Source organism: Buteo buteo, chromosome 4, assembly GCF_964188355.1.
Source record: "Buteo buteo chromosome 4, bButBut1.hap1.1, whole genome shotgun sequence".
Lineage (NCBI taxonomy): Eukaryota > Metazoa > Chordata > Aves > Accipitriformes > Accipitridae > Buteo > Buteo buteo.
The window spans coordinates 7354095-7376830 of NC_134174.1; the positions used below are offsets into that span (position 1 = coordinate 7354095).

Consider the following 22736-nt stretch of genomic DNA (forward strand, 5'->3'; position numbering starts at 1 on the left):
TGATGCTCAGCATGATAACAGATCATGCATTATTCTGATTTGTTTAATTTTGGTTTTGTATACGTGTGTGGTAGGTAGAAGTAATACCTTTTACTGGGCCAACTGGTATAGTTGGTAAAAACAAACTTCAGTGCTGACACAGTTAACTTCAAAGTTAACTGCAAAGCCAAGAACTGTTGCTCAGGGTTTGACTAGATATGCATCAGTTTGATCATCTCTGAAACAGAAGATGGCTGTTTCTCAGGGAAAATGGAGCTGATTCCTATAGGAGAAACGTATGTTGTGCACGGGAGGGAAGAAGGAAGGCGCTAAGGTATTTTTGTCCTAAAAGGTTTCTAGCCTGTGGACTTGGTGAGTGAGGGAAGGGTGGAAGGGTGATTATAGTGTGCTCTAAAACCAGTATCTCTATTAAATTTCATGCATTATCTCCTCATCATGGGAACTAAAGTTCATGATTAAATACATTCAGTATAGATGTGATGATGCTTATCACCTCGGGGTAGGTTTGTGTGCCCAAAAGCTTATCTCATTTTTCAAACTCTACCAGCTGATCATATAAAAGATATGACTTCTACCTGCTCACCTCCACCGCTCTTGCCTGTATCCTTAAACCACCACATCTCCAGCAAAACACCAACAGCAAATGGATGTTAACATTTTCCTAGAAGTAAAACTATACTATAAACACTCTAACTGTGAGTATTTTATAAAAGTTTCGAGATCCTCCAAGTGCGAAATACAGTATAAAAGCACAGTCCTCATGTTACAGCATTGCACCGTTAACAGGATAGCTCTTCAGAGACAGCTTGGAGAATGATCCCACACTCGGCTTTGGCAGCCGGGCTTGCGTTTTGAGCCACGCTGTTCAGCATACCAGCACGTGTTTGAACGGATCCTGCTACGCTAAATTAGCCCCAGCACTGCTGTTACTTTGCTCTGATTAAAAACTACCATCTGCAAGGTGCTAATGCTGCTGAAGGGGCTTTAGATGTAGGATGGTCCCCACCGCTGTAGCTTCTGAGAGCTTCACAGGATGTCTGTCCATCCCCTTGTGAATTAAACAAGTACTATTCTGCCTATTTGGGAAACACCCAAATACCAAAACTTTTTTTCTGGAATTATGAGTATTGCATAGTGAACATAGAGTTAGTGGTGGTAGAAGACAGTTTGTGAACTATTGGAACCAGCAGTTTCTTATTGAAACCACCAGCATTTCAGAAAATGATCCCTAAACTCAAAAAATTATATTGCCTGTATTTGAGCTACACGCCCAATGAAAAGTTTCATATAGCAAAAATGCATTTGCAAGTCCTTGTGGAGACTGGCAGGAAAGATCTTCTGGAAGAGCTGGCAAGGGTATCGTACCCCAAGAACTTGTTCTGTCCATGTTTCCAGAATAAAATTTGACAAATGGGAAACATGATCTGTGCTTATACAGCTTGTTAACAAACTTGTTCGTAAAGCAAAATGCTTCATTAGATTTGGAGGAAAAATGATCTTTGCAAATTTTCTCTTTGCAGCTTGGTCTTTTTGATCAGTTACTGAGTGGATACTTTGGCTTGTAGCTGTCCACTTTATTAAGAGTTGGGCTTAGTTTTCTTCTGCAGATCTGTAGTAGGACGGTCAGAGCTCCCAGCTGGTGTTTGTTGAGGGCACCTACCTTCACCGAGGAGGTGTTCTTGGACAGAGCAGAGTGCTCGTGACATTTTGGAGTAACTTCGACTAGCAGTTTCCATTCCCACCGGGAAACTCTGCTAGGGCCCGTCTGCACCGAAGGGCTGAGCGGTGTGCGAGGAGAGTGGAGGCAAATCTGCACACGCTTGTGCACCTGAGCCAGCGAGCTGTGCGGGGCAGGCAGTACAGCTAGAGACTTCTCGGGGTTCTGGTCAGCTCCTCATAGGAGTGACCTGGAGACAGTCGGGGACACTCTGTGTCATGTCATTTGGGTCATGTTAGGTGTGGCTGTGGTAAAGCTGTAGGAGCTGCTTCACATGATGATTTCATGCTAGAGAAATACAGAAAGTGCACTGGTCTGGTGGGTGCAAGGCCAGCTGGGCTTTGTATCCATCGGGGAGTATATACTGCAGGGGTTCCATCAGGGTCTGTGCTGGGCCTGGCAGTATTGCCCCTGAGGGTCAGAGGGTGGAACAGTGAACATGATGCTTTACCTAGATACTGCCTCACCAAGCTTTTAGCCGCCTGGCCCCAGTGGGAAATCCAGACCAACTTGCCTCCCTGTCAGTGGGAGAGATGATCAGAAGGAATCCTCTTCAGAGGAAGATCTGAAGATCTTCCAGTCCTCAGTCAAACACCTCCCCTTCTCCATCAACAGCACAGGGACCCAAGAGAGGGTGCCAGGTGCCATTTGGGAGCCACACTTTGCTCACGGTACAAGTTCTTCTGTCTACTTGAGATAGAGGTTACGTGGCGGTGGTGGTCAGAGAAGTGCCCTTCCCAGTTGGAGGTAGGCTACCCTGAATGGGAACCCTGCCCACAACCCTACTCTTGAAAAACTCAATATAGATTAGCTCAGTTGCAACAGGATGGGATTGGTGGCTCTCCACTCTTGGGAGATGGGGGGGTTAGTCCCTCACCTTCCTCCCAAGAGTAAGTAGTTCATCTCGTCTCTCTGACATGCTGGGTGAATGTTGCCAGCACGAAGGAGGGGAGCAATTTGGAGAAGACTGGTCCCAGAGAGCTCTTCTTAGGTGTGCCATTGACACAAAGGTAGAAGAAGCTGCATGTCCTTTGAAGAACAGGGTCGCAGTTTGGAATGATCTGGCAAAATGAAAGGAATGTCTTCAATTCATGGCACACACAAATGGAAACAGAAGGCTGGGGTATGTAAGCAGAGCTTCATCTTTTAGGAGACACAAAGCAATGCTGCCATTCTGCTGCCTTAGTTGGAAAACAGCGAACAGTTCGGGTACTGCCCTCTCGGGAAAACATGGACTAGTTGGAGAAAGTCCAGAGAAGCTCACTAGATCAGAGGATTAGAAAATATGAGTTATGAAGAAACAGTGGAAGAATCAGTTTGTTTAGTCTAGAGAAGAGAAGACGGAGAGAAGACATGATAACAGTCTTCAAATACGTGAAAGAATGCTTCAAAGACAAAGGGAATAAACTATTTTCTGTGCCTTCTGGGAGATAGTGGGGCGCTGGAATAGGTTGCCTGAGGAGTCTCCATCTTTTGAAGATCTTTAAGGACTGGTTAGCGAAATATCTGTCATAATTATTTTGACAGAGCTGGGGCAGGGGAGAAGGACTAGATGACTGCTGAGTCCCCCAGACCCTTGTATTATTTTATTGGAGGTCCCCAGACTGAGAGGCTCTGTGCCTGGTAGATTATTCAATTTATTATAATTTTCTGTTGCTAGTGGACATTGGTTTTCTACACTGTGGCTGAAAAATTGATTTCTGAAAACATCACATACAACATAGGAAGCAGTCTTTGCTTCCTGGCATCACGTACATTAGATAGCACTAATTACCCCAGCACATGGCCCAACATCAGTTCCCTATGGTGCCTACTCTTCCAACAGAGTTCATGCCTTGAGGAGTTAAAGGAATCAATAAAATTCCCTTGAAATAATTGTGTTTAGTGGGTATTTTAATGTGGTTTTATCTGTTAAAGAAACTGCACAAGATCAGTCAAGTTTTTAGGTTGAGCGTTGTTCAGCTTAATCTATTTGTGCAGCCTGTGCTGCTTTAGTGAGTGTCCATGTATCTGCTTTACTGTAAATCTACATTAATCATGATGAATGGCTATGTATGTTGCAGGGTGGCAGGAAAATCTCTAGTGCAAACAGAAGTCAGACAGGTTGGAGTGGCTCTGGAAGCTGCTGCATGGCTGAGGCTAAAAGTAGTCTCAGCCTGTTGATGTTAAATCTTTAGATGTACAGAAAAAAAAAGGTACAATGTTTTCATCTAGGGCTGTAATGGTGACAGAAAGCAGCCGCGCACCAACAAAATAAGGTCGTACTTCTGTGTAGCTGCCAGACTTACAAGTCTTATCTACGCTCGCTTTTATTGCCCCAGATTTTCCACCACTGCTGCCAGCAGAGACAGCGGTGGGAAGTTTGAGCCCTCGTGTGAATGAAATCATCGTCACTGCAGGAGCAATCACACCTTGGACCAGCCTTCTCTGTTGAGGAGAAGAAGAAAGATTGTTCAAGGAGAGCAAAAGATCTCTTACAATTTGTCTTGTCTGTCCGTTTCAGGATCGCTGGTGATACAGCACTCAACAAAAACATCCACGAGTCGGTCAGCGCTCAGATCCGGAAGAACTTTGCAAAAAGCAAATGGAGAGTAAGTGACCCATCCTCAGGGATGACGCTTAGACACATAACTCTGCTAACACGGCAGCCATACAGCCACCCTTTCAGTGTCTTAGTGCTTTTGTGGCCCAGAATTTTGGTCAAAATAGTTGGTCCAGGCTTCGGTTACATGGCCCTGCAGGGCCTTTTATAGAGGATGCTACTAGCCAGGTATATAAAGGTAATGAGAGGTGGGGCTGGAGCTGCTCATAGCTAAAGCACCCATGGTTATATGTGAAGTTTTTTGGCCAGCACCGCGGGGGGACATGAAGTAGTCCTTGTAGGCTGCTGCATCCCAGCTGAGTGCTAGAAGGAACGATGGGGAGAAGGACCAGGGCAGAAATGCGTATGGTTCGATATTGCTGTTTCTAGCTTAGAAACTAGAAATTGGGAAAAGTTTGAAAGATGATGGACTCACTCCCTTCTGACAACTCTGAGCAGCCAGGAGAGGAGCAGAAATAACCCTTCCGCCTCCAATTTTTTTTATTCTTTCTTTCTTTCTTGGTTTTTTTCGCTCCAGCAAGCGTTTAACGCCACAGCGGTCGTGCGACACATGAGACGGTTACACCTCGGCAGCAGCCTGGACAGTGCGAGCGCCAGCGTGTCGAGCACCCTCAGCCTCGCCGCGCCGCTTCCCGACGCAGCCACACGGAAAGATTGTGAGTAGCTGACATCCCGGGAAAGCTCCCGCCGTGGAAGTTGAGCAAATTTGCGGGATCCCCATTTTCTCCTTGACCTCCCCAGGCTGCAGTCCTTGCTGCCAGTAGGTTTGGCTTTGTGCAAGCAGGTGTTTAACATAAGGACTGAAAAGGAACCGAGGCCTTCGTTTTTAGCTGGCCAAAAAAATAACGATTTAATTGGAAAAGTTTATGCACTGAAAAAAATGGTGGTTTAGCTCAATGCATTTTTGAGAGAAAAACACTGTTTCTTGTGGAGAAAAAGGACTTTCGCTTGGGAAAAAGATCCAGACAAAAAGATCCAGCAAAAAAGTTTTGTATTTGGTTGAAAACTGAAAAAGTTTACTCAAACTGTTTATGTTTGAGTTTCCAGTATTATGATAAGACATTTTTCTGTAAAAATTGGCTTACTTTCCATTTCCATTTTCCTTGGAGGAGACTGATCCTGCCAGTCTGACCCAGCTTCCCTCTTCCTGGGCCAAATTAAGCTCCTACACGAAGAGGCTCATTTGTCTGAGCAGGACTCAGGCTCTGTGCACCACAATGGGACTTGGCCCACTGCCTTGTTTGTTATATGCTATAACTGAGATTTGCAAGCTGCCTGATGGAGTCAGATGCTTGGGGTATATATTTTTTTCTGAATGCCAGGGAAGGAGACACGGCAGCAAAGGGATCATTTGGACGACAGAAATGCGTCCTTTGCAATGAAGCCTATTTAATCTCTGTTCTGAGCATTTCTTTTATTTCCTTCCATCCATCTGTAGAGATTTTTATATCATGAAATGGAGGGATGTGGACTTTACAATTAGAGGATATTATTTTAAAGTGCAGCACCAAAAAGGAACTCTAATAGCTTACGGAACTGCAAGTCAGTGCTTACTTCACTGGGGACTGAAGTGGTCATTTCTAGGCTATACCCCACACTATTCTGGAACTGAAAGCACCTAATATTCAGGATGGATTTTGGATGGCACTGCTATCTGCCTCTGCCACCCCTGCCTGCCAGCCTCTGCTCCTTGACAAGGACATGCCACCAGCCACAGTCCCCATGGCTCTGGATGGAAGCTGTGGTTTCTCTTGCTGTCACGGGCACGGTTTCTCCCATGCCTGGGGTGGGATCTGCCTTCTGGGTGCTGCGTGAGATGTTTTTCCCAGCCTGTGCTGTGGCTGAGCCAGAGGAAAGCCCCTTCCTTCTGCATCCTGGGCCTGATGGGGTTTCACCCCCACTGCCCAGTTTGCAATGCCCGGTGCCAAATCCTACAGCTGCTGCCGAAAAAGCATCACGGTGCTACTGGCACACATCTGGCACCTGCAGCGGCACCTGCAGCGCTGACCTGCCACAAAACACTTCTGACCATGCACTGGCAATGCAGCGATGTAGAAAACCCCCTACAGGGGAGAAGCGTGCCTTTATTTTGGTTCCTGCTGCAGTATGGCTAAGATGGACCCCAGTTAGGTCTAGAGCTTTGCTGATGGCGTGCTTTGCTGTTAAACTGGTAGGTGATTAATCTCCATCCATGCATTTGATTAATCTCAAATGGTGTTAATTAATAGCATTGAGTTGTCTGAATAGTAATGGAAAAACACGTGTGAACAAGAAGGGTGGGAAGAGAGCAAAGTCTGTTTAACCGCTACAGAATCCAGCAAGTCCCTGTATAGAATCCGACCACATTTTGCAGTGGTGGAGAAGTCAGCCAGGATACAAAGGATAAAACCAGATGTGTTAAGATAGGTCAATTTTTTTCATGTCAGAAATTTGAGGCAGAAAAGTATCGAAAGATTCCAAGAATCCCAGGTTACATCCAGCTTGGTAGACAACACAGAAGAGCTTCCCTTCCTCAAAGAAATTAATTAAAGAGTTAGGAGATGCTGGAGCCCCAGAGAACCAGTGAGGAGAGCCAGCAGCAGATATAAGGAGTGACATTAAGAGGGAGCTGACATATCAAATGCACTCTACCCAATGCCTCCTGTTGGGAAAAAGGAAACCTCTGAGGTCTCTGTCCTGCCTCTTTCTTTCTCAGTGGTTTTCTCTGGGGACAGATTTCTTGCACGAGAAAGATCCCATGCAGCAAGTTACATGAAACAGCTGTACCACCATTACAAAATATAATACTGCCTAATGCTATTAATAGACATTTAATGAGCTCTCCAAATAGTTTCAAATGCAGCAATTTCACATCATTGAAGACAATTAAATACAGCTTTCGCTTGAGAGTAGGTTATGTCAGGCTGCATCCTAATTCTGTTCTCTGTATTAGGGCAGAGCAGAGATGATGCATTAGGCTGGATTATGCTACCTGTCAGGAAAGTCTAAGTGAATCAGTTGGGATTTCTCAAGTGTATTGGCCTGAATCTCAGTCTATGCCTGGTTTATTCTGTTTAGACATGATTGGACTGCCTAGATCAATTACCGGACCTAGATCTCTGTATTTTTAATGTAATAGATAAACTGCAGCGTGAAGCCAAGGTGTCAAATGTCGATACTGCTGGGAAATGGGATGTGGCCAAGTGTAGGTACAGCATAGTCATCCCTGAGGTTGAAACGCCACCTTGAAGCATGGAAAAGTAGTTAAAAGTTGTAACAAGCATCAAAAAGATCTGAGTAGTCAAGGGGCCATATCAAACTCCAGTCTGAGAATATATTAATATAGATCTCATCCATCCTTTATTCACCAGGCTGGAAAGATGAACTGTATTTCTAACTATTCTGAGCCTGCACCTTGTCAGAGCAAGGTGACCACGCTGGGTCCCCATTCGGCAGTTTTCCTCACACCGGAGCTACCTTTGCACATCAGTGCCTACAAGGCTGCCAAACTGCATGGAGAGCTGCGCGTGCCGGCAAAAAATCTAAGGATCTCCCCCGCGGGGTCTCAACAGCTGCTGGGAGAGGGGTAGTTCATCCGTAGAAAGCTCTGGCAAGGATTTATTTTATTTCTCTTCATTAATGCTTTCCATAGGAACTGCTGATGTTGCACTGGAATAGCAAAATCTTGAATCTGTCATTCAAAACCCAGCCTACTTTGAGTTTTCAGGGGTTATGCTTTGGAGGGTTTTGTTTTTTAAAGCTGCGGTGGAGGGTTCACTGGAAGTGGGCACTTTCTATAAACATTTTAATTTAGCTAACCCCCCTTTTTTTTCCTAAAAAATATCTGTCATAAGTCTTTGATTAGTTCAAAAGGAACTGCCTGGGTAAATTTTGAGTCCTCAACCTATGTCAACCTACATCTCTTAGCTGGAAGTCCTGGAGACGTACTGGCAAAACCTGGAGCGACAGAAGCTGTCGCTAGAATGATGTTCAAGTCACACAAATTTACATTCCCTCTAGGTTTATGGGAACTCTGCAATGAATTTGACCCACTGTACTTTTTTATCAGCAGCTTTGCAGGATGCCTGGGGAGATTCTTTTAATTCAGGTGCACAGTCTGTTCGTTTAGCTAGATGACCATGATGAGAAGCTTAATCATCTTTAACTTGCTCATGAGGAAAATTATTCTGAGCAAGTACAATGCTGGAGGGATTTTTGAATCCCACAACTCTTTGTCTTCAGCTCCAGAAGTGTGGAATCGGTCTGGTCGAACACGTACCAAAGGTGGACATTTATTCATTGCAACACGCGTACGCAACTGCTGGTGGTGGCAGCGGGCGAACGGCTGTGGTCCAGGAGGGCAGAAGATGCCCCGTGGAGGTACCCAGCCAACCCACCGCCGCGGGAAGAGCAGGAGCACCGTCTCCAGCTGCGGTCCCCTCCGCTCTGTAGCATGCTACGAAAGAAACTCAGCTTTGCCCACATTCTCGCCTCCAAAAATAACATTTCTAACTCTGTTTCTGGCTTTCCTTTTAGGTATGTCTCCATCCACTCTCTGTAGTTTTGTTTCATCTGCTTCTTCAGGCGTTTCTGCGGTAGGAGGGGACCGGAGACCCAGACCCACCACAGTGACCACAGTGCACACAGGGAGCAAGTGAGAGCCGGGGCGGCGAGAAGCGGGCAGGCGGCTGGGCTGGCAGGTTGCCTCTGCGTGATCCCACCCTGCGGTGCACGCTCAGCGAAGGACTAGAAGAAAGAAGATTTTTTATGGCCATATTTTATACTGCAATTCTGAAATGTTTCATTTATCACAAACTGCAATGACTCCAGGGGGAACGGATCTAACAGTCTCTGGTGCTGTACATATATATACATATATATAAATATATATATATATATGTGAGTCTAGCAATGTTCTAACTAATGAACACTCATTCTTTTCCCCAGTGATTTACTCTTTTCTCGGTGTAGGTAACAGTATATGTTGTATTTTTTTTCCATTAACTACGAACATCTCAACTGGATTATTTAAATAGAGATACTTTTCTGAGCATTATTTTTTTTTCTTTTAAAAAGTACTTCTAGTAATGTCCCTCCTTCCAGTTTGCTGGGGGATAGGCTATTTCTGTAGGTAGGAATTGACGTTAACTTTGCAACATGGGAGGATTTCAATGGCATGCCATTTCTTGCTCCTCAAATTGGACTGCAAGTCTGTCGGGCTTTAGCAGAGTTTTTACTGCTCAGATTAAGAAAATGCTGCTTTCCCTCCCCTCCTCCTCCTTGAAAGCCATGGCAAGAGTTTAATTCCCACCAGCTAGGAGTTGGCTCATCCTTGGCCTCATTCCTGTAGTGCTGGGGATCTGCAGCACCCTTGTTTCAGAGGAGAGGCAGATACACGGCGCTGGTCAGGAGCCGACCAGAGCTGAGCAAATGAAATAACAGAGCACGTCTCATCCTGCAGCTCCTATCTCCTATCTCCTTTGAGTCACGGTGTGTTACGAGCAGAGTGAAAGAAAAGGAAGATGTGGGGCCCGGAGTCGTAGTCATCCTCTGCCACTGACTCGCTGTGCTGCCCTTGGGCAAGACATTTAACTCACCAGCCTCCTCCTAGCCCGACCTCTGGCGTGGGGCACATCTAGCCAGAGGTGCTGAGCACCTGCAGCTCCTCGGGGCTTTGCCTGGCATTGCTGGTGCTCAGCACCTCCCAGAGTGGCCAAAACTGAGTACGGAAAACCGAATAGAAAAGCTTGGACCTTAATCTTTGCATGCCTGGGTTTTACCCCTGGGGAGAGCGGTGATGCTTGCAGCCCTCTGTGAAGCACTGGCAGGTTCTTGGGTGAAAAAGCGCAGGATCTGGTGTAGCGTTGCTCCATCATGCTCTGGCGAAGGAGCACTGAGCTGGGAAAGCAGGACCTCACCGAAAGGCAGGGGCACATGCAGGGGCAGTGGTGGCACTGCCTCCCCCTCCTCCCCAGAAGCTCATATACAAAAGCAAGCTCAATTTCCCCATTTTTTTCATTACTAAATACATGCACTTCCCAGGATCTGTGTGCTGGTGCATCGTTTAGGAACAGCCACCGTGACTGTTGTGCATTAAAGCAGCTTGAAACAGCGGAGAGCAAATCTGCCCAGATTTGCCGAAGGGCTCCGGGTTACTTCTATGCCATTCCCAGCTGTGATTTTCCTTCGAGGAGGAGAGAAAGGAGGCAGGTGACAGAGGCAGGCACCTTTCCCCAGCCGCTGTGAGCCTCTCGCACCCCAGACAGGTCCATCCCCTGCCAGAGGCACAAGCCATTCCCCGCAGCGTGCTCTATTGCCACGCTTGCCTCATTTATCCTGCACAAGAAATTGTGAAAGCCAGTCACAGACACAGCTGAATGTATCAGGCAATAGTGGCTGTGCTGGGAAAAGCCATAAGATACATATTTTTCATTGAGACTTCAAAATCCTGCTTCAGCTTCGGTCGGTTAGCTTCAACCAGCAAAGCTGGGATTTCATCCATCGTAGTTGGAGTGCTAAAAGCTGGAAAAGCAGGTGGCAGTGGGCGCTGACTCTGTTTGAAATAGCCACTCCTTTGGTGGCACTTAAAGCTGTTGCCCCAGGCAGATCTCTAGTATCCTCAGTATTAAGCTGCTCCCCATTTTCAGAGGGCTGTGGCACATCTGAGGGAGCCCCTGGTACCCCCCACCGTGTTGCAACTGGCATGGATGCTCACACAGAAAGGCTTCAACTTCTCATTTTAGGAAAGATGACAGATATTGGTCTCTTAGGAGTTGGTAGCCAGACTCCAGACAATTTCCCTGGTGAGGACTTCTGACCAAGATTCAGGCGGACTGAAGGGCAGGGGATCTCCTTGCTGCAAGTCACGGTCCTGTCCCCATACCCTGCCCATTGCCACCGTATTCTCCTGCCCCATTGACAAAGAGTGGGAAGAGCTTTATCAGCATTTACCCTTTGAGCTCTTTATGTCTTGTTGCAAATGTATCTGAAAATGAATACAATACAATTTAAACTCGTTCTAAGGCCACTTTATTTTGCCAGCCTGAGTAAGAAAGCTTTAGTTTAGGAGAGACTTCTATGCCCAAGAAATTCAAGTTATGTTGAATCTCCATGATTTCATAAACCCAGCTGGCTCTATTCTGCTCCACTTTCAGGGATGTAAATAGGCAGTCTCCCAGTCTGGCATCAGTGGAGTTCCCCACGTTTGCACACGTGCAATCAAAAGCAGGATTTGGTTAGGCAATATTTTTCTTTGTATAGTTGTTTCAAAGATTAGGACTCAAGTGTTCCCTCTTTGCCTTCTCTTCTGAAACCTGAGGTCTGGTTTGAACCTGATGTAGTTGCTGAGGCCGCTAATCAAAATACAGTGTCCAAATGTATCTTGCAGAAAAAAAGAAAAGCAAATGGATTTCCATCTACAAAACAAAGAGCAGTGATGGGAGCAAAGGCAGACATGCTGTCCTGCAGAGCAGGGGGTTCCCATATGCTGGCTGCCCCTCCTTACTGGATGCTTTCTGTGTTTTTTGTTGGGAGGAGTATTCTTTCTTTCCACACTTGGAATTAGGGTGATATGTTTTCCTTCCTGCAAGTAATATTCTGCCTTAGTTGTGTAATTTATCGTCATTCTCTTTGGCTTGCTATCAACTGCTGGGATCCTAAGACAAGAAACAGAAGCACTTAAAAGCAAAATTGTTTCCTTCTGCTACAATTTTGGGTGGTGGGAAGCTCTTCTTTTGTATCAGTGAAACACAGCTGGAAACCTGACTGGGGTTCACCAAATGCTTAGAGATCTCTCCTGTTGTTGAGTCCTGAAGTATCTCTTGGTTAAAACTTCTCAGTTTAAATCTGGGCAAATCTGTTAATTGAGATAACTTAGCAGCACCCAGGCTAGATTTACGGAGGGGGCTGGAGCCGTTTGCCCCTCGGCAGTACAGCCTGGTACGGCAAACACTCCAGCGTCGCTTGCCGGGGATCCTCCAGTGCCGTTGTGTGTCCTTCCCCTGCCCCAATACACCTCTGCTCAGCCACCCTCACAAACGAATGCAAAACCAGGAGTAAATAATGTGTCCATGTGGGGAAAGGGTTAGTAGCCCCAAAGTACAAGATTAAAAAAAAATCTCCAACTGGTCTTGCCATGAAGGAGCAGGTAGAAAAGTCCCTCTGGGCTCTTTCCCAGTGGGCTGTCCTAATAAACAATGTGTGATTTGCTCCTTCCATGAGGACTTCAGCCTGGACTCACCTGTTACCCTTTTCTGCTTTACTTTACTGGCACCAATGTGTTTTTCCTTTGTAACTTGTTTTTCTCAGCTCCTTCCCCTTCTTTTTCCTTGCTTGCAGCTTTGATTGTTGATTTTTACCTCCAGAGTCACAGAGACCATCTCTGATGCCGACAGCAGTGCTCTTGATGAGGAAAAAAAAAAAAAACACGTAGAAAACCTCCAGCTGGCCCCTTAGCCTGCAGAAGAAGTAGTGAGGACAGGCTGCCCATGAACTCTGCAAGCTGAAAGTCAGTATTGCAGTGGCAGGGGCTTCCACTGGTGATTTTGCATGTGACTTCACTCCCAGTGCATCCTAACTTTCTGCTGGATCACCTCTTCTGCAGCACAAAATGGATATTGGCCCCGCGGCATGACTAGTGGGGAAGTAGGAGTATGGGGAAAACCTGGTAGTGATGCTTTTCTGAGACTGTGTTACTCTACCGGTGACGTCTCTTCTGTTCTGGTTGCTATTGTACAGGCGCCATTAGAGTAGTGGGTGCAGGAAAAAAAGTAGGATTTTACCTATGCCTTGTGTGTCTGTTATGGTTGTGGTGCTGAAATAAAACCAAGCAATGATAGAGGTTCGTTCCTGATATGAATCAAACTGCAAAAAGGGGTGTCAGCCCACTGGTAGACGTCTCCATGTAGTTCTGCAGTAGGCATTAGTTAGGGGTTTCCGCGGTGCATGTGTCCTGCATACCTCCGTGGCTATTGACAGAATTTTTTCTATAATCACTTCTCCTCCTTCTGGGCCCCTGCCCAGCCCCGAGGGACTTCAGAGCTTGTCCAAAGCTTTTCCCAGCTCTGGGAGCCAACGCAGCCCCTGATCTCTGGCTTTTCTCCCCAAACCCTCTGCAAACCAGAGCATGGAGCTCCAAGATGCCCAAGAAACACAGTGGTAGCTGGCTCCAAGGCTGCCCCTTCCTTAAGTGTGACCCTATTTTTAGTGGATCAAGCCCCCAGGGAAAGCCAGATAACTTTCAGCCATTGGCGAGCAGGGACAATATTGTCCTTTGATGTGAACTTGGCATTAACTAGATCAGATATAGGGAAACCTGTGCTGTTATTTCCCCCTGTGATAACAGCTCCAGCCCTGAGCAGTGCTGGGTGAGCACTGCCTAAAAACACCAGACTGACTTTGCCAGCAAGTTCATGAAGACTGTAGCCTGTTGCTTTTGCTTTTTCCAAAGAGTCAGGGGATTCATCTACTGGCAAAATAACAGTTTCTAGACTGAGCCCTGAGGTACAGAAGTATCTTCCTTTCAGCATATGGAAATTTTTATTTAATGGGATAACTTATGTTCTTGCTCCCATGCATATTTATCCATCTGAATTGGTGTCTGAATGCATCCCAGAAATTATTCACAGGAAGGGAGTTTTGCCTTCATTATCATGCTTATTTGCACCAGAAACTTGATGCTAAGAGTTACACTCATTCAAGCAAAAAGCAGAAACACACACGGAGACTACAGTATCCAAGGAAAACAGCATGAAAACCAAGCGCGGAGGATTAGTTGGCAAATCACTGTGAGCAATGGCTGAGTGAGGAAATGGCAACCTGCTCACAAACATTGCACAAACAGAGTTTCCCCTGGTAAATCAGTCATTCCATATTTCTTGCCCAGCAGCCAGTTTTACACGATCCCTTTCGTTTTTCCCTGCATCCCTGCCGCTGGGTCCTGCCTTCCCATCCTGTCTGCCGGGGTGGTCCGGTCTCCGTGACACGCATGTGTGCTTGTGTGTGTGCATGTGTGTGTGCGTGATGTGGCCCCAGGAATCACAGATCCCACCGGTGGGAGATGAGGAGTTGGTTCAGGTTTTTTGGTCCAACTTTGTACGGTTGGGTCAAAGCGTGTAAATAGTGTTTGTAATGGAGGATAAAGGCTTTTTAGCCCAGACTGGTTTTCAAGACCCCTTCCCCACCATGAACCGTGCCACCGATCTGTCCAGGTAGCTATTTTTTTCCTCTTCTTCATAAATGATAAAGTCAGAAGAGCGGCTCTTACATTTTTTCCATACTCCAGAGTGAAATCAGGGCATGTACGCTCGCAAGCATTGTGAAAAAAACACTGCTGAACTAATGATGACATCAAATGTCCAATAAATGCATGATACTGCACTGCATGTATTAAACTGCTGTTCACTGTTTCTGTATTTCCCAAGCCTTTTCTTTAAGTACATTCAACCCAACCTTTTCTTCGAGGGGATTACTTCTATGTTTTGCTTTTAAATGACTCAATGTATCTGTAACTTAAAATTCATCGTTAAGTTTGAGTAAATGCAAAAGCTGATGTTTTGTAAACAAGATACTGCAAAGCCTGGTAATGTATTTTGTCTTTCTGTTGAATGCTCTGCAGCATGTGCAGGAAGAGTCACCATCCAGAGCAGCTTGAAACTATGCAGCAGTCATGTACACACATCTAGAAACAGGGAGTCGGGGAGGGGAGGGTCCCTTTTTTGATACAATGCTTAAAAATTTGATCCACATCAAAAATTCCTTCCCTGAGTTGCTAACGCTCAGGACTACCAAGAAGCATGTCGGTGTGTCTCTTTGTTTTTTCTTTCTTTTCATTTGGTTCGTTTTTCTTAGTCAAGACTTAGGCTGGTTCGCTCAATACTTAGTATTTTTCTCTTCCTGCAAGATATTTCTTTCTTACCTGTTGCAGAATGAACTGCATTTTGGGGACCAAGATGCTGTGATTATTTGCCTGCACAAAATAGGGCAGAGAGCTGAGCTAATTACCCAATCCTTTCCAAACCATCACCACCCAAATATTAGCATTTAATCTTTGAACCTCCATGTAGTACCACCATTTATCCATGGAAGTTTGGTGTGGTACTTTTCCTTCTTCCACAAGGAAATCATGCCCTTGCCTTCTCTTCCCTTAATCATTGGCCCATTTTCATATGTGCTGGTCTTTCTAAGTCAGGGTACAGGGTGGCCACACGGTATTTGTCGTGTCTCTGGCCCAATCCGCTTGTCAGCATCAGCAGGGCATTGGTCCCACCTCCAGAGTGGTTGCTGTGTTAGTGTGGAAGATGCTCAAATTCTCAATACTCAAAGCAGAGCCACCTGAAAGGGCTGGGAAATTGCTTTGGGCTCCCTGGCAAAGGCATGCCAAGCAGCAGGGCCAGAGAGAAAGCACCATGCCGATGGCGTAGGGAGCAAATATCAGTCCTTGGAAATTATGCAAGGGGCTGCTCCATGGTGGCTGAAAGCACCAAGAATTCGTGAGCCCACTTTCAAGGCTGGTGCCCAGCCAGAATGCTGTGCCATTGCTGAAGCACTAACTACATGGCGGCATAAAAAAAATCATCATTAATAATGGTTGTAAATCAGCCCGAGTTCAGATTGCTGAGGCAGCACGTGGTGCAAGGCTCCATGAGGAGGTGGACGTGTGCCGTGATTCCCAGGGAGTGGGAGCTCCTAGGGGAGCGCTCAGGGTAGCTCAGAGCTTTTCCATCTCTCATCTGCATCCCCTGAGCCCAGCATGGCATCCCACACGCTGCGTCTTACTAGATCAAGCTGTAGCATGACCTCCAAAGTGAAGAGCGTGGAAGGTTGTAGCTCAGTGGGAGATACAGTGTGACTCATGTTTCTGGTCAACGCAACGTCAGCATCCAGTTGTACATTGGTCTCTAGTTGAGAAACAGCATTTTGGTCGGTTTGGGCCTTTTTTTTAGATAGATATTTGATTTAGGTCAGCAAACAATGAAAAAAAGCCCAGTCTGCCCAGACCAGTGACTCCCCAAATATCCCCAACTGCAAAACATCTCTCGGTTGACTTTTAAGGAAAATGCAAGCATGTTTTCTACAAAGGCTTAAATCTTAATCAAGGAATGTCAGTGTGCCTAATATTGCAGGTCTTGTGATTGATACAAGTTCATAACAGCATCCATGTCCAAACAGAAGGGAGAATGTGTATTTACTCCATGCATGTATTAAGACATCGCAAAAGTTTTATCTGCATAATGAGTTTGCAATACTGCAAATTGTTAATGGGGCTACGTCGCAAGTGGTTCTCTGCCTTGACAATCATGTATACATATCGAGATTTCTATCATAATGACAATTTGAAGGGATGACTAATTGTTTTCCTCCAATAAATCCAATTAAATCACCCTGATGTGAAGTCTAATGGTTTTGAGTTCATGAGTCTCCACCCCTGTGCAAGAAAGGGAGTGAATCATTTCTATGGCTCCTCCGCTGCTCCTTTGTGTTTTATGCAACAATGTCCCTTTATGTCCGAAAGGACAGTGAGATTATTTCCTCCCCAATTTACTCCATGGGGAAATGAATAAAAAAGATGATTTGTCCTTCAGGTGTTTTCTAAAGCTGCTGTTGGAAGCGATGCTGAGTGTCAACGTACAGAGACATGGCTGTCTCCTGGGGGTTGAGAATATCTGTGTGGGGCTGGGTAAAGGAGATGCAGTTGTTGGAGAGCAGTGCACCTTTGAGCTGGTCCTAGTGACTCACACAGCTTGTGGTGGGAATCATGAAAGGAGACAGGATTTCTGCCAGTGTTTCTGAGCCCCTTTGCAGTCAGCAGTGGGCTCCAAAGACTGTTGTGTGTGCTCCATCATTGGCTTGCTTTTCCTCCAGACCATGTTCCCAGTGTGTGTTATGACTTGCTTTTTTATTTCCCTCTCTTATTCTTAATTTTCCCCACATTTGTTTCTGCTTTTCTGGCTTTTGCTCACTGGCACACAAGAATTCCTTCCCCTTTAAAAATAGCTGGCAAAATCACTATGCCCAGACAAGCATTGTTGGGCACCCAACATGGGAATGGGCTCCTGCTTGAGGTCAAAACCGGGTGGTTTTAGACATCTGGTTCCGCAGCAGAGCTGAAATGAACAGCAGTGATAATGGCCAGCTCATAGCAATATAGAGAGAAAGGCAAATTACTTAAATAGTTTTTATATTGTGAATGAATAAACAACAACCAGAACCAATCTGATTACTCTTTCAAAGCTAGGTACCTGTGGTCACAGAACTAGGATTAGATGCTGGGCTGTACTGGGAGAGATGAGATGACCTCCCATTTGTGCTCTGGAAAAGCACATCCGTGGGAAGGTACATCTTTGGAAAAGTACGTCCAAGTGCAAAAACGCTAGCAGGGAGTGGGTTGGAGGGGGAGTGTAACACTGAGGCACAGACACATGGTTTGCAGTGTGAGGAGGAGCAGTAGATCCTGTAGAAAGACTCCACAGCCTTCCCATATGACACAAGCCTGAACTCTGACCATCCCTTCCTATTCAGGACCACACTCCCACCTGTGTAATACAGCTCTCCTGGTTTGGCTCGAATTCTGCAGATTTAGGGTAGTTGAAGGCCTGTCCCACATTTCACCATGAAATCAAAATCTCAGCCAGGAAAACCTTCTCATCTTGGGTTTAAAATCAGGGGTTCCTCTGTGGGCTCAGTGGTCACCCGGTGTGCAGTAAGCTTTTCCTAGCTCCCAGTGAGACAGGGCAGATCACCACAGGACCCTTGAAATCCTGATGCTGTAAGATGGGCTTTTGATGTCATGTCAATATTTACTTGATCCTTGTGCATTTTCTTCACTGTTATGGGCTCAGCAACAAATTCTTGGCTATTTGAAACAAATGAGATAAAACGTCAGTACAGAGAAGCCAAAGGGACAAGACCAAGATGGGGCTGTAGAAAATATTATGCTTGCAACCTTGCCAAGATCCACAGCCATGTTTGCACTGGAGAGAAGGAGACCATCCTTACTTTGAAGGCTTCAGACTGTTGGTATGCACTAAGGGTCTGGCTTATGCCATACATCGGCCTTTCTTCATGCTCTACCAAGCCCATTTCTCAGCTCCTTTGGTCTTCAGCACCGTCCCTCAGCAGTACCAGGGTTTCCAGTGGGCACCACTAGGCTATGGGCAGCTCTTCTTTCGCAGCCAAGAGGAGTTTTGCATTAGTGATACCTGTTGAAGCAGAGCATGTGCAGGTGCCCAACTTCGAAGACCATCCAACCCGACCAGGGATAGACCTCACATGGTTCAGGGGCCCCACTGCCAGGTGATGTTGAAGAGGAAACATTTTGCACAGGGCTTTCAGCCACAGCACTTGTTTCCTTGCAGCGTAGACAGTCCTACCCTTTCTCTGGTTATGCCTACACTGAATTTCATCCTTAAGGCCAAGCCTACCTCCCAGCTTGCCTGTGCGTCCACAAAAGTGTATTTTCAGATATAGGCTTGTGAGGATCCCTTTGGTTACTCCAAGAGAACATGGGTGTGCACTGCCCCAGAGCAATCCCAGGACACTGTAAGCTGCCGTAGGGACAAGGGAACATGCTGTTCCCATCATATTATGCTTCCTCCCAGCTCTGGACATCCCTGAGGGAGAAGGTCCATCTTCATCGCTGTGGGTATGTGCCTTGTCCAGCACATCTGAGTCCTTGTTTTGGTGGGGCCTCTCAACAATGCTGAATTACTGTGATGATAACCATTTTTTATAGCTGTGGGGGTGGGGAAGGACCATCTGGATCAGCACTGCAAGTATTCAATTGAGTATTTCCAGATTGTTTGGCGTTTGGGCTTTCTGGATTACACTGGGATAAATTCCTGACTTCCAAACTCTGTTTGCTTACCCTGAATTCAAGTTTCTTTTCTTTTTTCATCTTTGGGTTTTTTCTTTTTATAATTGCAATATTCTGATAAAGTTATGGTCAATTAATGGTTCATTTACATTCTTCATGAAAGTGTTTTGTTTAGGGAAATTAATAATAATAATAATAATAATAGAACTGAGAGGCAATTTGTTGTTCCCATTGAACTCACAAGGTTTGTGCTTTCTTTGGCGCCATATAGGCTCTTGAATGTTTTTCATTTTCTTTCTTTAGAGCAGAAGCAAGAGCTGTGTTCACATCTCTGCCTCAGCTTGCAGTCTAACAGTGACCAGAAACGCATAATAAATCTCAAACAAATACTTCTTTTTGTTGGAGGCCAGCTGGGCAGGTACCCTCCATACTGAAGAGTCACATATCTCGTTTATAGCTGAGCTACTTCAAGTCTGCATTTGCTCAAAGTAGCGTCTGAAATGTAATTTTCCCTCCCAGTCTCTAATCCACCACAGCTCAGCACATAGCACCTAAGTGGATCAGATCCCTGATCCACCACAGGGGAAATCTGTGCCACCGAAGTTATAATCGTGGTGAACCCATACTGACCTTCAGTGAGAGCTGATGGATAAACTCCTGTTCTCAACAGATAGAACACAGGTACGTGATGGACACACTGGAGTTGTAACATATTGGTTTGGGTTTGTGTGGCGGGGTTTTGGTAGCAGGGTAGGGGCCGCAGGGCCAGCTCCTGTGAGAAGCTGCTGGAAGCTTCCCCAGCTCGGAGCTGGACCTGCCTCTGGCCAAGGCTGAGCCCATCAGTGATGGCGGTATCACCTCTGGGAGAGCAGATTTAAGAAGGGGAACCTGCAGCCAGGAGGGGATTGGGATGGGAGAGGAACCCCTCTGCGGATACCGAGGGCAGGGAGGAAGGAGGGCAGGAGGGGCTGCCCCCGCAGCCCGTGGGGAGACCAGGCGGCAGGCTGTGTCCCCCCAGCCCACGGAGGGCAGCGGGGGAGCAGATGCCCACCTGCAGCCCGGGGAGAGAGGAGCCCACGCCGGAGCAGGGGGTGGATGCCCCCCAGGATGGCCGCAACTCCGTGGGAAAGCCCACTTTGGAGCAGCCCATGGAAGGGACCCACGCTGGAGAAGTTCTTGGAGGACTGTCTCCTGTGGGAGAGACCCCACGCTGGAGCAGGGGACAAGTGAGGAGTCCTCCCCCTGAGGAGGAAGGAGCGGCAGAGACAAGGTGTGAGGAACCGACCCCAACCCCCATTCCCCGTCCCCCCCTGCTGCTGGGGAGGGAGAAGGGAGAGAATTTGGGAGTGAAGCTGTGCCTGGGAAGAAGGGAGGGGTGGGGGGAAGGTGTGCTAAGGTTTGGGTTTACTTCTCATTACCCTTGTTTTGACTTGATTGGTAGTAAATTCAATTGATTTTGTTTTCCCCAATTTGAGTCAGTTTTTTGCCCATGACCATAATTGGTGAGTGATCCCTCCCTGTCCTTGTCTCAACCCACGAGCTTTTCTTTATATTTTCTCCTCCCCATCCCATCAGGACCAGGGGGAAGGAGCGAGCGAGCAGCTTCATGGTGCTTTGTTACCAGCTGGGCTTAAACCACGACATATATGTAGTACAATACAATGCAATGCAATTAATTATTATTTTATATTATATCATATTATACTATATTATATTATTATAACATCTCTGCCAAACCAAAGCAGGGGGGAAAATGTGGCATAAACTGAAGGTTTGGGATTAGGCTACTATGCCTTTTTAGTACTGAAATGATAGGATTTTATCATGTATTTCAAGTGTGGAACAAAGAGGACAAGCTGTCAGGTACTTTCTGGTCACAACATCTAGAGAAAGAGTTCAGCTACAATCAGGCTAGGGATGAATTCTTAAGAAAATTTTTAACTTCACTGACACCAAACATGTCAACATCAGAATCCGCTGCTGAGTCAACTGACAATCACCTTGGAGGCTCATGTGGAGGGACATCCAACTCCTCCTCCCTCCCTAAGTATTTATAGTACTTATATGCTCATTTCTGCTGTGCTTTGCAGGGATCTCAAGACAGAACCACAGAATGGTTGAGGTTGGTAGGGACCTCTTGGAGGTCATCAACAAGCAGGGTTACCTAGAGCAGGTTTTGCAGGACCATGTCCAGACAGCTTTTGAATATCTCCAAGAATGGAGACACCACAACCTCTCTGGTCATGGGCTTCACCAGTCTAGGGCAACAGACTGCAGCATTGGCTGAACCTTCACTAACAAGTCCAGATAACGTAGAAGTTAGTTAAGGATCCCAAAGAACAAAAGAGAAATTCAGATGTTGCTTTCAACCTTCACCCTCTGTTTTGCTTCTTTTGTTCCACAGAGAAGATGAGCATCTGTGCAAATATGTGTTGATAAGGTTGGTAGTCTAAGGGCTTTCCTGAAGGACAACTCGCCATGATGCTGGCTAGAGGAGCATTTAGGGAAGAGAAGTCATATTATGCAGCAGGTGCCATGTCCTTGAGTTGACCAATGGTTCATATTAAATCTATGGACAGAACCAACTGTTCAGCAATTCCACTAGAAGAAAGACAAAGACCTTCAAGAAAGAGCCAACAGCTGTGGTTAAGAAGGATTTGTTAGCAGGACTCCTGGGGCTTTTACTTATCTGTGCAAAGGAGGTGGTGACAGACCGATGAGATGATTTAGCTCCAAATGTGGCTGAGCAGATGGACAGGGTCCTGACACTTGTCCCTGGCAGTCAGCATGCCCAGGGATGCGGTAGGGAGGGCTGTTTTGCTCTGCACCCAGGCAATGCTCCCCAGCAGGCTCACGGACCTGTACCAGGCTGTGCCCATCACCGCTAAGTTGGTTGTAATAAGATGAGCTGGGGACCTCGACTGGAAAGTATTTCATTCTTTAAATTCTCCTGTGGCAATGTTGATACAGTAATTCTGTTTAGCATGAGCTTCATAACCTGTTTTGATTATCTATGTCCTTATGGTGGTGATTTAAACCTACTGATTTATTGATTCAGTCTTAATTGGGTCCTGAACTGGGTCATTGCATCATTCTATATTTAATTGCTTTAATGAAAGTCTAGCAAATTAGGCTGGTAATATGATTGCTTGGAGGGATTTTTTCCTGTTCATGCTTCTTAATAAAATCCATAAAAAGTGAAAAAAGGAATGAGCTTATCTTACTGAATTGCCATTTGTATCATGGAATTTGAGTGAAACTCAGAAAATCAATCTGCAGTGCCCTTGGCTCTTCCTCCAAATACATGTCCTCAGAAAGAGAAAACTTAGCACACCAGCAAACATCCCCATGGAAAAGGATGGAAAAAAATAGTAAAATATGAAGCTAAAACCTGAGTTCCACTTCCCATTTTTCAGAATTCCTTCAACTTCACATGCAAGCTTTTTAGAAGACCTAAAAACCTAGTTAGATTCCAAAAGTGAACTTCAGCCCAGTGGCTAGAGCACACCACGAGAATCCCTCCTGTTCTGGCAGCCCAAATCTCTGTGGTTTTTGACATCTTTCATCATGTCCTAAAAAGTTTGTCTTGTCCCCCTTCTCCTTCCTGGCAGCTTGGTGCCCAGACC

At 46.1% G+C, this 22736-nt stretch overlaps 1 protein-coding gene across 1 annotated transcript in view; it reads left to right on the forward strand.

Moving 5' to 3' along the window:
- The window catches only part of CAMK1D (calcium/calmodulin dependent protein kinase ID), a 230915-nt gene extending 214232 nt beyond the window's left edge, over positions 1-16683 (forward strand). Inside the window, exons 9-11 of the mRNA XM_075024665.1 lie at positions 4221-4308; positions 4837-4975; positions 8835-16683. Coding sequence (XP_074880766.1) covers positions 4221-4308; positions 4837-4975; positions 8835-8956 — 349 coding nt within the window. The 3' untranslated portion in view covers positions 8957-16683. The remainder of the gene's footprint in view (positions 1-4220; positions 4309-4836; positions 4976-8834) is intronic.
- Positions 16684-22736: the final 6053 nt, after the last annotated feature.